The 16,812-nt window shown below is 44.5% G+C and overlaps 1 protein-coding gene across 1 annotated transcript in view; it reads right to left on the bottom strand.

Annotated features, from left to right (window-relative positions):
* The window catches only part of GLP2R (glucagon like peptide 2 receptor), a 42,595-nt gene that overhangs the window by 887 nt on the left and 24,896 nt on the right, over window positions 1-16,812 (bottom strand). The window contains exons 8-12 of the mRNA XM_037493236.1: window positions 16,583-16,643; window positions 15,109-15,175; window positions 11,594-11,682; window positions 3,562-3,700; window positions 481-522 (exon numbers count right to left, since the gene is read on the bottom strand). Coding sequence (XP_037349133.1) covers window positions 481-522; window positions 3,562-3,700; window positions 11,594-11,682; window positions 15,109-15,175; window positions 16,583-16,643 — 398 coding nt within the window. The remainder of the gene's footprint in view (window positions 1-480; window positions 523-3,561; window positions 3,701-11,593; window positions 11,683-15,108; window positions 15,176-16,582; window positions 16,644-16,812) is intronic.

Below are 16,812 nucleotides of genomic sequence, written 5' to 3'. Positions count from 1 at the left end.
TCAAGCCTCTTTCCAGGGAAGCAGAGAGTTGGTTGGGGCTGCACAATAACATTCATAATAAAAATAATCCCCATTATCAGATATTGAGCCTTTACTATGAGCTCAGCATGTGCAGGGCAACATGACAGGGTAGGGACGATTATTACTGCCATTTTACAGAGAGGAAACTGAGGCTTAAAGAGGCACAGTGGCCGGACTATAACTCACAGAGTATCCAAGTGGTGAGTGAGGCTTGAAAACAGACTTTTGTACTCTGAAGTTCAAGCTTGTTGCCTGTATCACATTCAGATACCCCCAGCACGTCTCCAGCAGGGAAGGGCTGGGCTCTGAGCCTCCTCACACTCATCCCAGCACCCTTTCCCGTTCGTCCAAGGATGCGATCGTGGCACATTCCCTGGAGGCACCATCCCATAAATGGAAACCTCCAGGGACAGTTGGACGCCAGCCCATCCTCACATGGGGGTAGCCTGGAAAACATACCTCTCCATTGGCAAAACAGTACAGCAAGGCCACGATGAGCCCCTGGAACAAAAGGAAGAGGTGGCTTGGTGACTTGGTAGAAGAAGGGTCCCAACAAACATACAGATCTCATTTCATATGTCACCACTACTTGGCAGTCTCTCCAAAGACCCCTTGATGCAGAAGGTTGGTGGAACTCTCCAAGCAATAAGCCCTTGGAAGAATGAAGCCCCCTCCCCCAAAGGAGCAAGAAAAAGAAGCTCCAATGCTGATTCCCGCTGATGCCTGTGGTGGAGTCACTGAGATCTGACCCATTGGATGGGCACCCACACAGCTACCCACACAGGTTCACCCCTCTGTCTTGTGAGGAGAAGGGAATATATGCCAGGGTATCAAGAGGTGCCCACTAAGTGTGAGCTCTGGCTCAGTGCTGGTACAAAACAGCCTGCAGAGCCCCTTTGATTCCTGGCATCCTCCATGCACACAGTGATGAGCCAGGTACTAATGACTGCAGCACCAAATGATCCACAGCAGCAGCTGGTCTCCAGAGATGCCTCCAAGTATTCCTCCCCTCCCTGTAGGTATTTGCTACCCCTCACATAAAAAAGGACCTTATTTTCCCCCCAACTTGAATTTGAGATGAACCTGTGACTCCTTCTACCAACACAGAATGGTAGAAGTGACTTTCGAGGACTTTCAAGCCTCTGCCTTAAGTTTCTACTCCCCCACCTTGATCATTTGCTCTTGGGGTGCTCTGCCAGTCCACACCCCATGCTGTCAGTCCACACCCCATGCTGTGAGGTGCTCAAGGGGAGGCCACATGGAGGTCAATAACCCAAGTCAATGCCCAGCCTAGCCCTAACCCTAACCTAACGTCAGTGGGCCATTTTGGGTGTTGCAACCCAGTCGAGCTTTCAGATGTTTGCAGCCCCAAGCAAAACTTAAGTGTAGCACAAGGACCCACCCCCTTAGGGCAGCAGCACAGTTGATTGGAGATAATAACACAGTTACTGCTGTAAGCCATGACATGGTAGGGTAGTTTGTTACAGGGCAATGGATGACTGAAATGTCCCCTTGCCAGAGGAGTCTGATAGGTTAGGAATCTTCTCAGAAATCTGCCTCATGTAGCTCTGCAGGGACATGCTCTGGGCATGCAAGATCATTTGAACAAGGGCTCACATGAGTCAGGGAAAAGAAGACCATGACATACTACAGACAGCTGCAGATTTTTGTTTGGTTTCTAATTTTGGATCACCTTTTTAAAGACGATTAAGACCAAACCACATAGGAAATAGAAATTGCTAAACTTTAGCCTTTGAAATCCCCTGAAAGATTGAAGTACATTAAGCACGGTTACAAAATGGGAAAAAAAAAGTAGTTAACAACAGGTCCTCTGTCTCAGCTCAAGGCCACATGTACTTCAGCCCTATCAGGAGGGAAAAGGACCCATTGTCCCCTGGCCAGAGCTCATCTCAGGCCCTGTGCCCCGGGTCTCTGGTGAGAGGACAGTGGGCAGGCACGTCCTCTCTTTGTCCACCGAATCCAGTCTCTAACCCTGTCTGGTGACTGATATATGGAATTTGGAGTCTCCTGGGTCTGGTCCTCACAGGATACCAGTGCATGGGGGGCATCAGGCAAGGGTTGAATTCAGCCAATAAATCTCATCCCACCTATTGGCATATATGAGTTCTCCCACCTGAAAGTCTCTAGACTTTCATCTTTAAAATGGTATAAAGCCAGGGGTGTGGGATTTTCTGCTCTCTGATCCATAGCGGGTCAGCACCCTCTGCATGAAGTGCTCAGTCTCCTCTAGCACTTCCTCACGGATGGACAAGTTGCTGGAAGACAAGCCCAGTACAAGCCAAAATGACACAGATTCCCACTGTTCTTGCTTGGGTCAGTAAATTCTCTTGAATTAACTCTTCTCAACCTCTTGTATGCACTTGGTTGATTTCCAGGGTCCTCAAACGATTACTATTGACAATTTTGTACAATTTCATTGTTGAATACTGAGAAGAGGACTCGCCAAGCTCTTCTTTCCTCTATTCCAGAAGTCATGTGCCTATACTATAGGATTTGAAATGATTGATTCTGAGGATTTGTTATAGTCATGGTCATCTTCTGCACCATTGGTCTTTGCTAATGAGTCATACCTCCCCACACTTGTGACCTTTGCAGTCCCCTTGGTCAAGGCTGGATCTGAGAAAGCAGTTGAGGCACTGCTGTGCAAATTCCAGGCTGAAGCATTCAGAAAGCCTGGTCACTCTTGTTTTTTGTGCTCTTATGCCATGTAAAAAGTTCATCTACCCACAGAATCCATGGAGAGGCTATGAGGTGAAACGATGCAGCAAGTGGAGAGGTACTAAGACCATATGAAGCACGAAGTTGACACTGGGAAATGAAGCCCCAGAAATTTCAGCCATGCCAGCCTGCCTATTGGAGCCTTCCCAGATTAGGCACTAGGCATGTGAGTGGAGACATTCCAGTCCCAGCAGGAATGACAGGGAGGACAAATGAGCCATTCCTGCTATGTCTTACCTGGGTTCCTGACCCATAGAATCAAGAGAAATAACAATTTTGTCGCTTTAATCTTGTCAACAATAAATGACAGTGTAAGCAGTAGCAGTAGGTACCCAAAATATCCAGGTAAATTAACCACATCTGGCTTCCTGTCTCAAGGACTATGCATCTGTCAATATTCAAGGGTCTTGTGGTCTCCTCTCACTGGCCCCCACCCAACTTGCCCCCTAAAATTCTGTATATACCACCTGAAGCAGACTATGTTCATTTGCACAATGCTCTGCAAAAATAGGCACTTAATAAATGGCTTCATGTTGGCACTCACAGTTAATATGATTGTGAGTCACACCAGCTATTATAGCCCAGGAAACAGACCACTTTTCCCTTCTTAGTCATCCAGTCATGCTGGCAGGATCCAGGTGACACTTCCATCTCCATATGCTTCCAATGCCAAAGCCTTTATCAGTAAAGCCTGCTGCTACCAAAACTCTCTCCAGCTATAGGCTCTCTCAATTCTGAGTCTGGATCACAGGCATTTTGTTTTCTCTAAAGTCAAGCATCTCGTTTCTAATGCCTACTTACGTGGACAGAGCCCAGGGTCAACTGAATGTAGAGCCGTACAAGTTTTGGAAATCCCAGAATATGGTCATCGGTGACAAAGAAGAAGACCAGCTCGTGAACACCCAGTAAAGGAATGAGGACCAGTGTTGACTTTGCCAATCTGCAATGACAACCAGACAAGTGCCGTGAGCGTGACACTGGGAATAGCAGCACTCCCTGCTCTCCTGTGCAATGCCTTCATTGTAGCTCTGATCGGACTGATAAGGAATTGAAATTCCAGCTTGTCTCCTTGGTTATACACTGAAAGCCTTAAGGGTCAGTGTGGCCTTGTTCACTGACGGTAGATCTGACTCATGGTAGATGCTCTGGAAACATACATGACTGAATGAATATATTTCCCATGTAGATGATAATGTAGCTACATATTTTACATTTTGCCTGATGGAGAGGTTTCTGTGCATGTGGCTGTCACGTTGTGATGCTACATCCCTTCTAGGTTGGACATGTTTCCTACTCCCTGCAGGTACCTCTGTTTCTTTCTCTAATCAGGACTTGAAATGTTAGTGTTTTCCCGAGTGTGAGAGGGAAAAGAAACTGACTTGGTCACACAGACTCTAGTGGGAAATCACACCTGGAAGCACAGATTCTGCCTTCACATTCCATGCAGAACCTTGTTGGCAGCCCCCTGCTGCCCCTCAACCCTGGTGACAGCAAGGGATACAGGAAATGAGCTGATCGTCATAACACTTGCAGGGGAGCTCGCTGTTGTATATATGCTATACACAGAAGTCAAACATTCCTTTTTACCACCCACATGTAAAGTGCACAGCTGGGGCCCAAGTACTCCAGACTGCACACAGGCAGTCCCAAAGTGTCTTACTACTAGAATTGCTTCAGTAAATTGCTTTAAAATACATATAAACAAATGTATATATATGTTAAAATATATAGTGTGCACATATATATATATATGTACATATATATATATATATATAGTGTATCCATCTCTCTATATAAATACATACATATACCTACTTCCCTGGGTTCCAGTGCAGACTCCCTGAGTCAGAACTTCTGGAGGCTGGGTCCAGGAAGGGACTTTTTAAGATATTCCTGCCAGAAGCTGATAGGCAGTCATGATTGGGAATGACTGCTCTTTACCATCATCAAGCTGCTTCTTGATTTAAAACTACTTTAGCAAAGGTGACTCATGTATGTTCAGGGCACAAACAAAGCTACTGTCTTATACACATTGGATAAAAAGAGCTTAATGGTAATGATTTTTTGACCCAAGTCTTAAAGGCCAGAAGGAGGAGACTGTAACGCCCCAAGCTTCCTGGAGTGACCCTGGGCATTTTCTTCAGGAAGGCCTAACTCTATCCTAGAGTTAGAACCTACTATTTCATATTTACTTACTTATTTTTAGAGGGAAAAAAAAAAGCTTTCTATGAAATCTGTGAGAACCATTCAGATGGAAGGTTATCAATGAAACAAAAGAACCTCACATTTGCCCCCTAAAACAGCCTAGGAGGAAAGAGGGGTGATCGGGAAGCAGGGGCTCCACCTGGGGCTTGGGTTGCAGGGAGCAGGGTCTTGACTGTCAAGGGGAGCCAAGCAGTGACAAAGCTGAGAAACCAGCCTTGATTCTATGGTTTTCCAGAGCCAAGTTCCCACCCATTCCATCCCACACCCACTGCTACAGCAGTCACTTAGCTGAACAGCATGAAGGTGCAACCAGGGAGAGAATATGTTAAAAGCTGTTTTTTTTTTTTTTTTAATTTTCAGGAATATTTTTAAAACCATCTGGCTTGGAGGTTACAAAGTGGTGACCACAGGTGGTGTTTCTCTTGCAGGCAGTATTTGCTTATGCCTGTAGTGATTTTTGGTATAGGAGCCATCTTTAAATAATGAGATTTCAAGCTTAGACGGTTTGATTTCCAACTTCTTTAGAAAAATTGGGAGCTCTGGCAACAATGGCCCCAAATTCCTGATTGGAAATGGTTAGCAGTGGCTCTTCTCAGCTCCCCCTTGAGCCTGCACTACCCACTTGTGTTACTTGCTGGCTATGACAAGGGTGTAGGTTTGCTCTGAGTTATGTGGGTTTGAATGGCAAATACTTACCTGCAGACCCATGTCCTACAATCAACTTGTTCTTGGGGCTGCGCTATGGCGTTACGATTTTTTAAACATGCTTTTTACTGTGGAATACTTTTGATCTGTGGAAAAGTAGCAAAGGTAGTACAGAGAGTCCCCACACGCCCATCAGTCAATTTCCCCTACTACTAAACTCTTACATAACCATCCTACACTTGTCAAAACTGAAAAAAGAGCCTTGGTACTTGACTCGTAACTAACACCAGCCTTTACTCTGATTTCATCAGCTTTTATACTAATATCCTTGTCGTGATCCAAGATCTCATATTTAGTATGGGATGATTTTTCAAGAATAAACATCTTTTTAGTGAAGTTTTGCATCATTTTAGTAATTCTCATCTCTCCGATGGATGTCAGAAGGGATTCCCCATTCCTCACCTTGTTCTTTATTCTTTAATGAATTAATTTTAATTGTTTTACATCTTTGTTACTACTTTGACAGTATAGGATTTCTCCCCTCAGCTGTAGTCTCCACAGCTCTCCCACCACCAAAGCACCCCTAGTCCACCAGAATCCACTGTGCTCTCCTCTCCCTGCCACCGCCTTTCCTACCTCTACCCCTTCACCTTATTCTAACGGCCCCTTACACAAAGTACTATTTGTTTCCCTGTTTAGATGAAAATCCATAAATATCTGTAGCAGTTTATTCTTATCGACTGTTTGTGCTTATTTTTTATCTACAATTATTTGTTTATTTAAACGGTTCAGTTTATTGCAGTCATTTAGCTATTTAACAAATATTTATTGAGCATCTGCTCTGGTGCACGAGGGAATAGAGTGGGACGTGAGGAGCCGAGAGGTCAAAGGCAGAGGAGCACAAGGCTTGTTTCAAATCCCAGCATCACCCACTGCTATCCATGTGGCCTTGGCCAAATCACCTAGCCTATCTGTAAAAATGAGAATTTTGCTACTACTAATATTATTATGACATATTCAAATAATAAAATGCTATCATTAATAGTGATAACAGATGTCTCATTGTAAGGATTAAATAATGTGACAAACCTTCAGAATAAATGATGTGTAGTGCATGATGAATAAGCCATAAAATTCAGCTATCACTGTTTTTAAAGAAGCTGTCCCTCTCTGAATTGCTTATATCCTCAATGACTCTGATCAATTTTATTTCCATGTGGCATTTTTTTGTTTGTCATTGCCCACCAGAAAGTCACTTCAGAAGAGACTCTGGGGCTGAGCCTGTTAAGAAATGATTCTCCTGTATAAATTCATCTCATGGGGGGTTAGGGCTGTGTATCTTGGGGAAAGAGCTGCTTCTGTGCTGGGAACCACATGCTGAGGGTCTGTTGATGTGCTCCTCCTGGCTACACTCCCCCTCAGTCCCAGAGAGATGGGCCAGTTAGTTTTCTCCACTTGAGTGGTGGAAGCCCAGGAACTCCATGTCCTCTAGTTCTTAGAAACTTGTCTCTTTGGCAAGCCCTAAATGTGTTTAATTTAAACTTTCCTAAAATATCTTCCTGGAGGAGGGCCAAATCTTAAGAGCTACATCCTTAAAGTTCTCAAAAGCTGTGTGAGTTATACAGAATGCACTAGGTCCATCGCCCCCTCCTCCTTACTCTAGCACAGGGTTCTAATGGGAAACAAATATGGAGGGTGATGTGGAAGAGCAGAACTTTCCTATGTGGAAGAGGGCAGTGTGGCTGGAGCTGCTGATGACCTACAGGGGTAACAGGCTGCAGCACTTCCAGAATAAGGGAGGTAATTTTGCTTGGGGGAGAAAATGAGCAAATGGGTTCATGGCTGCTGTAGGAGTCACCAGCACAGGGAGTAAATAAGGTGGATGGGTGAGTCCTGAGATACAGGACACATCTTGCTAAGTAATAAGCATAATCTTCTCAATTGTGTTCTGCATGGAGGAAAAAATAAACAACCAGAAGGCAGATGGCCAACCAAAGCACTGGATACTCACAAAGCAGCAGGAGTTGTCTGGTCTTATCCAGCGCTATCTGTGAAGGCTGGCAAAGGGCCTTCCTCTTACCAGGCAGGTGGTGCTGCAGGGCAGTGGTGGTTTCTCAACTCACTGTCAACACCAACCACTCTGTTTTGACAAAATGATCACCAAGCAAAACTCTGGTGACCATTTTGGATTTCTGTACCTTCTGGTGCACTTTATCAGCAGTGCAGGCATTAGAAGGAGCTCCTATCTTACCCTCACCTTCCACATATTCTAAGAATGAATAACTGTATAGTGTGGTTTGTATATTAGTTTCTTGTGCTCTCAATTGGCATCAGTCAGTCCTCCAAAGTCTCAGCCATTTGAGAGCAGATAGGTCTCCACGAGAGTCCCCAAGTGGTAGCAAACTTGCCAAGGTAAGGTGTCACCTTCAGAGGCCTCTAGCCAGCATCTACCCAGGGTAGATCCTCTTTTCAAATGTTTTCCTCTAACAAAGGTGGTGGAAGTAAAAAGACATTTCCAGATGGACATGTACATCAGGCAAGGTTATTCTTTCTCCCTCCAAAATAGCTGTCTAGAATCACTTCTCAGCCACTATATTGATTTATTCCTCCTTAAATCATTGGGTCTTAAACAGGTGTGCATACTTCAGGAAGGTGTAAGGCAATCCATGTAGTAATGGAAGAAAATATAATAAAAGAAGATAATAGATGCTCTGTGCATGTTAATTTTTATCTATCGTTTATAATTTCCTATTTAGCTGTGTCCATTATATTATATATGTCAGTTCAATAGACTGTGTGTAAATATGATGAGGGACATGTTCAAAATTCATTTACTGATAAAAATATAGGAACAGAAAAGCTTGGAAGCCACTATCTTGCATAAGGAAATCCTGGAAAAGGGGAAGTTGAGGTGGCTTAGAAACACATTTGCCACGGTCACACCAGAAAATTCCATTCATTATTTCACTAGAGCATCTGATCCAGTGTCCCCAACTCTGGCTGTGTTCTAGATCACCATAGGAAGTCTACAGGCGGGGCCCATCGCTCACTTACTAAGTCAGAGCGCCCAGAGGAGCTCACAGATTCCGTGTTTGGCCAGCTGTCAGGTGATGCTATGAACAGCCAGAATGGAAAGATATTGTAGGGGCCGCTGTGGGTCTGAAGGGTAGGAAAGACCCCTTTGATACTGGGTGGGCTTCAGGGGCACAAAATGCAGGGTTTAAGCTCTCAGTTTGTGTGGAAAATAGTGCCTTAACATTTGTATGCTGTTTTGTTCTCTGTTGGGTTCCCAGGGTGCTTTGAATTCCCCTGAGCCTGCTCAGTGAGAGAACTGCTCCCCCTGAATGGATGCACAGAGGGTAGACCAAGCAGCTCTGCTCTTAGCCTTGGACCTCCACTGAGCTTGGAAAAGGGGTCAAGTGTCTGACAGCCACTTGGAGGCTTGACCAGAGGTGTTGGGGGAAGCAGCATGGCTCTGTGTGGTCCAGGCCAGCCCAAGCACACCAAGGCTAGTGGCATTTGCAAAATATTTGGGCCAATGACGGTATATATTTGCTCAGTCCAGAGCTGTGTGTGTTCTTCTTCTGGACCCCCTGGAGGAAAGGTTTTAGGTAGATAGGACTTGGAGTCTGGGTCCTGGACAAATACCACTCAGAACAGCAGACTATTTGGGAACAGCAGGTAACTGGGAACCCCTATCTATGACCTCCTTTAATCCCTATAACAAGCAGGAGCTGGTGTGACATCCACATTTTACACACCAGAAAGCAGGACCAGGGAGGTCAAGAGACTTGCCAGAGGTCAATCCTCAAGTCAAAGGCCCTAGTCAGCTTGGTCCTCCTGACTCGCATGCCATCTGGTCTTGAGCAAGTTAGCATGTGTGCTCCGTGTCATATTTACCTTTATCCTAGGCACAATGTGAGCATTCATTAAATGTTTTCCAGATAAGTGGAAAAACTACCATCCCAATGCGCCCGGGTCAGGCCCCATTCTGGTCTTACAGAGACTGAGACTAGGGCAGCCTTCTTCCCTCATAGGCCACCTCCAAGCTTCCATGTGGACTAAAATCCCCACCTTTAGAGCTACTCTTTGGGGTTAAACCACTCCCTCCCCCAGAGCCCTGCTAAGTGCACATGTTCCATTAAAACAAAGACTAACTAGAAAAGGAGGGAGGGGACCTTTTATGGCTCATTCATTCATTTACTCATGCACTCATTTGCATTTACAGCAATGTAGATCTCAAAAAATAACTATGGGCAAACGTCTTCATCTCCTGGGTAGACTTGCCATGTGCTGCTGAAAGGAGAATGCTGCCGAAGCTTTTTTCAGAGGGACACCAGAAGAACCACGAGGAGAACAGAAGAAGCAGAGAAGAACATCATCGGGAGAGTAGAGAGCAGAACCACGAGAGCAGCAGAGACCACCAAAGAATGCCGGAGAGCCCAGACAGAGTGAAGACTTGCTGGGGGCTGGGAGGCCTGACAACCTCCCGGCCCCCCAGCACCCCTGCCTGCCATGTACCTGGTAAATCCCGATAAAAGCCTGAAAAGCCGCAGAGGGCTCCAGGACTTCCTTTCTTCCTTTACCCCGTCTGCTGGATCAGAGAACCTGCTCCGTGTCCTTCTGCCCTTACACCTCTCTGAGCCTCAGTTTCCTCATCGGTGCCCACCTCCTTGGTTGTCAGCTTAGGGAGGCGTTCAAGAACAGTGAACACAGAGGAAAGTCTCAAATGCTGACGTAACCATGTACTAGCTGGGTGTAGGGGCGGCGTCACAGGGACACCAGCAGAAGAGAAGCAGCAGAAGCAGAGAAGCAGAAGCAGAACCATGAGAGAGCAGAGCAGCAGAGACAACCAGAGAACGCCGGAGAGCCCAGAGTGAAGACTTGCTGGGGCCTGGGAGGCCTGCCAGCCTTCCAGCCCCCCAGTACTCCTGCCTGCTGTGTACCTGGATTCACCACAATGACGCTCAGGGAACCTCACCTTCTGGAATCCACGCTTCCCACAATGAATCACAGCTGGCTTGTGAAAAGGTGCCGAGGCCTCCTGTCCACACAGGAGCGCACCATCTCTCCAGGGGATCCCCCCAGCCCCAGACATGCCCCAAGATGGCTGCATCTCACGGCGACCTTGTGGTAGAGCCACAACTGCCCAGAAGTGAGAAACAGTGGGACTCCCCTTGCGGTGCGCAAGGGGTTAAGCACCACACTATGAAGCAATCCGCAGCCTCTGCAGCAGGAGTTCGATCCTCCGGCCAGGAAGCTGCCCACGTGGCACAGCAGACCTCTCCTGACTCACCCGCTGCTCCCCTCAGCAGTGTATTTCAGTCACTCTGCCTGTTCTGTTACCGACTCAGTCTCTGGTGAGTCCCCTTATCCCCCGCATCTCTGGCCTGTACCCCAGCTCTTGTATGCATAAATAAATAAATCTTTTAAAAAAAAAAACAAAACTATGATTTGACTTACTGTCACTGTGGAAAGCAGAAGATTGGGCACAGCCAAGGCAGGTCACAAACAAAAAGTGACTGTTAAGACTGTTTTCCCTTGAACACCAAAAGTATTATTTCTCAAGGTCTTAGCAACCCTCAACACTCCCTTGTTAGTTATACTATGTCTTTAATTCTGCTATCATAAATTCTTCCCAAAGAAAGACCCCTGTCAAGCTTCCCTTCATTTGGCTTTTGTCATTCCTCATTTATCACCCACCCTTAAGGGCATGTTCACAATTCCCTGCTGGGAAAATGTGTAAGTTGCTGAATACTCCCCCACTCACTTCCTTTTTAGGAGGGCAGAAGAATCCCCATCACTGGCAAAAACCCTATATGATCCCGTAGTACCTTTCTCAGAGGGGCTTTCCCTGACACTCTTATCCTAAGAGATAAATATACTAAAGCAACTCATTCTCCTCCCCAGAGGATGTGCCAGCATAGCCAGAAGAAGTCAAAATGATCTGGGACCACTGGGTACTGACCTCATGCCAACTCACCTGTATCTGTAATCTCTGAAGCACATTTGATGGGCTTTGAGCTTGGAAATGAGAAGCTTGAGGATTTTCATGAAGAGAAAGAAATTGACCTTTAAAAAGAGAAAACAGATATGGGTAAGTAAGTGATGGGCCCCATATAGCTATAAATACCAAGGTCACCCAGGGTCCTGCCATCACATCCTCATTCATGCAAATTGGTGGCCAGTGGTCAGGCAGATAGCGCTTGCAGTAATCCTCGAGCCCTCTAAGACCAACTGAAAGTCTTAAAAGGCTCTTGAAAAGTCATTTAATTTATTCTTCTGCCTCAGGGAGACACAACTCCAGCTAACTGAGAATGACAAATGGACATTTACATTAATATTATTATTATCTAACATTTACTGAGCACTTAGCCATGCCAGGCACTAGGCTAACTTTCCATACTTTATTTTATTTAAACCTCACAAAAACCCTCAGAGGAAGCCACACTACTTTTATGCCATATGACAAGGAAAAAGAGGCACAGAGAGACAAGTGTAATTCCCAAGGTTGCAATGCTAATAAGGGACTGAGGTGATCATTAAACCCAGCTATATCTGATTGCAACCTTTCATTTACTCAAACAAATGCCACCTGCCTGCCTTCTATAAAGCACTACACTTCTGGTATCTAACTTGAAGTCCTGTTCCTGCCACAAAACTCACTAGAAAATAGGCATTCTCCCCTCCCTAGACTGCTTTTCACAATTTTGAAGGATTGGAAAAATTTAGCCCTTCATTGCCAAACTCAGTAGAAATTTTTTAATTTGCCCACAAATTCCTCAAGACTTCTCCCTTTGAACAGCAGTATCTAATTTTCCCGTCCCTCCGGAATGTGAGTTATACTTAGTTACTTGCTCCTAATGACAAAAATATGGTGGAAGTAATGCTATATGATTTTTGAGACTAAGTCCTTAAATGGATGGCTTCCATCTGCCCCGCCCCCACTGCTCACTCAGGGGAAAACCAGCCGCCATATTTTAAGGACACTCAAGCAGCCTGTGGAGAGACCAGGGGACGATTGTGTCCTCCTACCAACAACCAGCATGACCCCTGTGTGTGAGCCACCATGGCAGCCATGTTGGCCCTGGCCTACATCTTCACAGGAACTCCATGAGAGATTATGAACCTTCTGGAGTGGTAGAACAAGTAGTTGAATGTGGGAAGGACTTGAAAAATGAGATCAAGTTTTGTGAAAACTGAAACTGGAGAAAGCCACTTCCCACAGAACCTTTCACAGTTACACAGGGAAATTGAAGTTTCTTCTGAAAGCAGTGGAGGGTCAGTGATGAATTCTCACTAGTCAAGGGACCTGGGCAGATTTGCATTCTGCATTTCAGAAAGATCACTTTAGCAGCATTATGGAGAATCGATTGGGTGAAGGCAAGACCAGGAAAGATGAGATCAGTTGGCAGGCAGTTTGTGAGTTCCTGGGGAAGGTAGGGAGGTAAAATTATACCACAGTCCAGTGCATCAGTGATGAATAGGAGGTGATGGATTGGAAATTATTGACATTTTATTTTTATTACTAGTTAGATGTGAGGTCAGAGGTAACCCCAGATGTTAGTGGCATTCACTAGAGACCACTTGGAGGAGGAAGAGCTATATAGGGAGAGGAGGGAGAAGTTCAGTAGCTTTGGACACAAGAGATGTTCCAAGGCAGTTAGATATTTACATCTGGACCACAGAGGTCCCAGCTAGATCCTGGAACCAATGGAATAGGTGATATCACCCAGGGGGACTTGGAGTCTGGGAGGAACAAAGGTTAAGTGGATCACCTTGCAACAGAGGGAAAGGTGGAGGAATTGGAGAAACCAAAGAGCTAGACAAAAGGTAGCAATCGCTGCCCTTTGTGGAGAAAACCACAAAGGAAATGGAATGCTAGAAGCTCATGATGAATTTTAAGGAGACTTAAACGAATTTAGGCAAATAAGACTGCATTTAGGAATAAGGAGCTCATTAGAGAACCTGCAGTTCACAGGTGGAAGCACAAACCAGATTCTAAGGCTTTGTTCTCTGGATAATATGTTAAGAGGGTACACAGCCAGTGTAGACCACATATAAGAAATTTGGCCATAAAGGGAAAAATGCTGATAGAACAGCCATTGACAAGGGATGCAGAATAGAGATCTTACTTCCTCACATTTATTTGCAGGGCTGGAAGAGGGTTTTGATTGCTGTTGTTTTTTAAATTGAAGACCTAAGAATGTCTCTGTGCAACAGAGAGAGAGTCAAAATAGACAATGAGGTGATGGTTCATGGAGTAAAATCTCTATAGGTATTGATCAGCACAGTATTAATGTCCCCGTCTAGAGGCAAAACCCTTCACCTACATATTGAAACACAAGCTGCAGAATCCAACATGTACCTGTTATTACTTGCCTTATTGGCTTCAGGAGAATCAATAACCGACGAGCTTAGACTAGAGTTTCAGCCAAGTGACTATTTATCAAATCCACAAGCCAAAAGAATAATGGAAATTCCCAGTCTAAGAATAGTTAGCAACAGAACACTTAAATAAAAAACTAAATAGAACCAAGTAATATATCTCTTCTAATGGGATATCTGTATTTCATCACACACACACACACACACACACACACACACACACACACATCGTGTCCTTCACTTCGTGATTTGTTGAATTTTCGTTCTGTTCTTACCATTTAGGCTTAACAGGGAAGAGGCACATATTTCAGCAAATTAATCTCAATCAGGACTGTCTCCTAGGAAATGAAGGTTTGTGAATCCTTTCACTATCCTCATTCATTCATTCATTTTTACAACAATGATAAATTAAACAATTACCTATGATCTGACTTTCACCCTGGAAAACAGAGACGTAACGCAGCAAAGGGAAGTTTCGATGGGGTGGGGAAATTCAGGGTATGAGGAGATTTCCACAGTAACTCTTCAGAGAAGAGGGGTGTGAGAGTGAAGAGTTGTCTTGGCAAATATGAAAAGGCAGAAGGTCCTAGGGCACCTGGTAAGGCAGAGGACCTAGACAGGGACAAGCTCAGAAGAGCATCTACTGCCGACTCTGACGCCCATCATAGCTTTGGTGAATATTAATTGTGTTTTTCTTCTCTAACAGCACTTCCTTTTGACTCCCCTCCTTCTTGTTAATGTTGTTAAAATACAAACCAAGAGCCCAGCCTGCTAGTCAAGGGCTTGTCCATGAGAAAAGGCGCCTGTGTCCTCAGGGCTTGTACACATGGCAGCTGCTCAATATGCTATCACTGAGCTCATTACAGGTTTCTTTAAACAACTGAAAAACCAGCGAGAAGATGGCATGTAGTATAAAGTTGAACACAAAAAGATGTTTCTAGCCTGTTTCTTCCTATTTAGTAGATCCCACTCACAGTTCAGCTTCTTAAATAGTTCAGCCCAGGCTCATTTTGAGCCAGAGATTTTGGTGAGGGGGACAGGAGAGAGGAGCAGGGTCCTCCGACGCTGCTTAGTTCAGAGAGGGTATAGGGTGAACAGGGTGGTGCTTACTGCCACACAGAACATCATGGGTCCTCGAATGATCCACCAGATCTTCATATTCCTGTTTATCCAGCACCTATGGCAAAGAGCAGGCAGTAGAAGTTTTAAAATTGAGATAAGGTTGAATGTGAAGATCCCGTGCCTTCTGGAAGCAGAATGCTCACACTCAAGACTGATTTCCATCGATTATTCTCCTTACTATTAAGGAGCCCTTCAATGCTAATATCTTGGTGTGTATCTTTCCACATGTCCATATAAACATAAATTCTTAATTAGGGGTTTTTTTTTGGTCATGATTACTTGGAGGGAAAAATAGGATCAAGGGATATGCAGTATTAAGCAACAGTATTAATAACATGATGTTCAGATTCAATCTCTAAAAGCCAAAAGTTCTAGAACTAACTAGTTTTTTCAGTAGTCTCATAATATTCCACAATGTAAGTGTACCACAATGTGCTGAATGAGTTCCAGATTGATGGATACTCATTGTTTTTTAATTGAGATATAATTGACATAGAACCACATATTGGTTTCATTAATGATTCTATGTATGTATATGTTGATTCTATCTGTATATATGAATGTACATATATATAAATATGATTCTATGTATGTATATACTGTGAAATGATGATCACAATAAATCTAGTTAACATCCATTACCTCACATAGTTACATTTTTTCTTGTGATGTGTTTTACAATCTACTTTCTTAGCAACTTTCAAATAAACAGAACAGTACATCCTTATGATATTATTTTTAGTTGGAAGTTTGCACCTTTTGAGTCCCCTCACCCATTTCAGTTTTTTTTTCACACTGTGAGTGATGACACAATAATAATTCTTGTACCTATACCCATGTATACCCAGGGTCACTACTAACTGATGCTACTAATTTTTGTGCTAAATAATGCTAATTTTTTGCTATTGACATGTGTAACTAAATTAATAAACTAATTACCATAGGATATACCTTTGATTATTTTATCTAGATTCTTAAGTATATTCTAGATGGTCAAAAACATGAGAGAGAGATATTCTAAGGGTCAAAGTGGATATTCTCTTTGAAAAACTAGTATAATCTGGGCCTCCCCGGTGGCGCAGTGGTTGAGCGCTGGGTTGCGAAGCTGCCCGCGGCCTCTGCAGCGCCGGTTTGATCCCCGGCTGCTCCCCGGCCACCAGAGGAGGGTCCCACATGGCGCGCAGACCTCTCCTGCCGCCCGCTGCTCCCCTCAGCAGTGTACTTCTGTCCTTCTGCCTGCTCTGCTCCCCGCTCTGGCTCTGGTGAATTCTCTCACCCTCCCGCGCTTCTGACTGTACCCAGTGCATGTATAAACAAAACAAACAAACAAACAAATAAATAAATAAAACATGCCTCTATTAAAAAAAAAAAAAAAGAAAAAGAAAAACTAGTATAATCTTATATTTGTGGATTCCTAGGGATTGCTGGTTCTTGGAAGTGGGAAAAGATGTCAATTACATACCCCGTGTTCTCCAGCTGGAAACGAACAATAATCCAGGGTACAACAAATAGCACTGGGAAGGCTGGGGGGAAATACAGGGAAATTTACTTAGGAGCTGGTTGACCAAAACCCCCTCCCTCTCCCACCCTGCTTGATGGGCCAAGCACAACTGGTTGAAATTTAGGAAAATCCCAAACATCATAGAATAGCAGACTGTTAGAGCTGGAGAGACCTAAGATGGAATTGAGTTG

This window comes from Talpa occidentalis, unplaced genomic scaffold (assembly GCF_014898055.3).
Source record: "Talpa occidentalis isolate TD23 unplaced genomic scaffold, MPIMG_talOcc4v2.1 talOcc4.7, whole genome shotgun sequence".
NCBI classification, from domain to species: Eukaryota; Metazoa; Chordata; class Mammalia; order Eulipotyphla; family Talpidae; genus Talpa; species Talpa occidentalis.
This window is presented reverse-complemented; position numbering and strand designations above follow the sequence as displayed.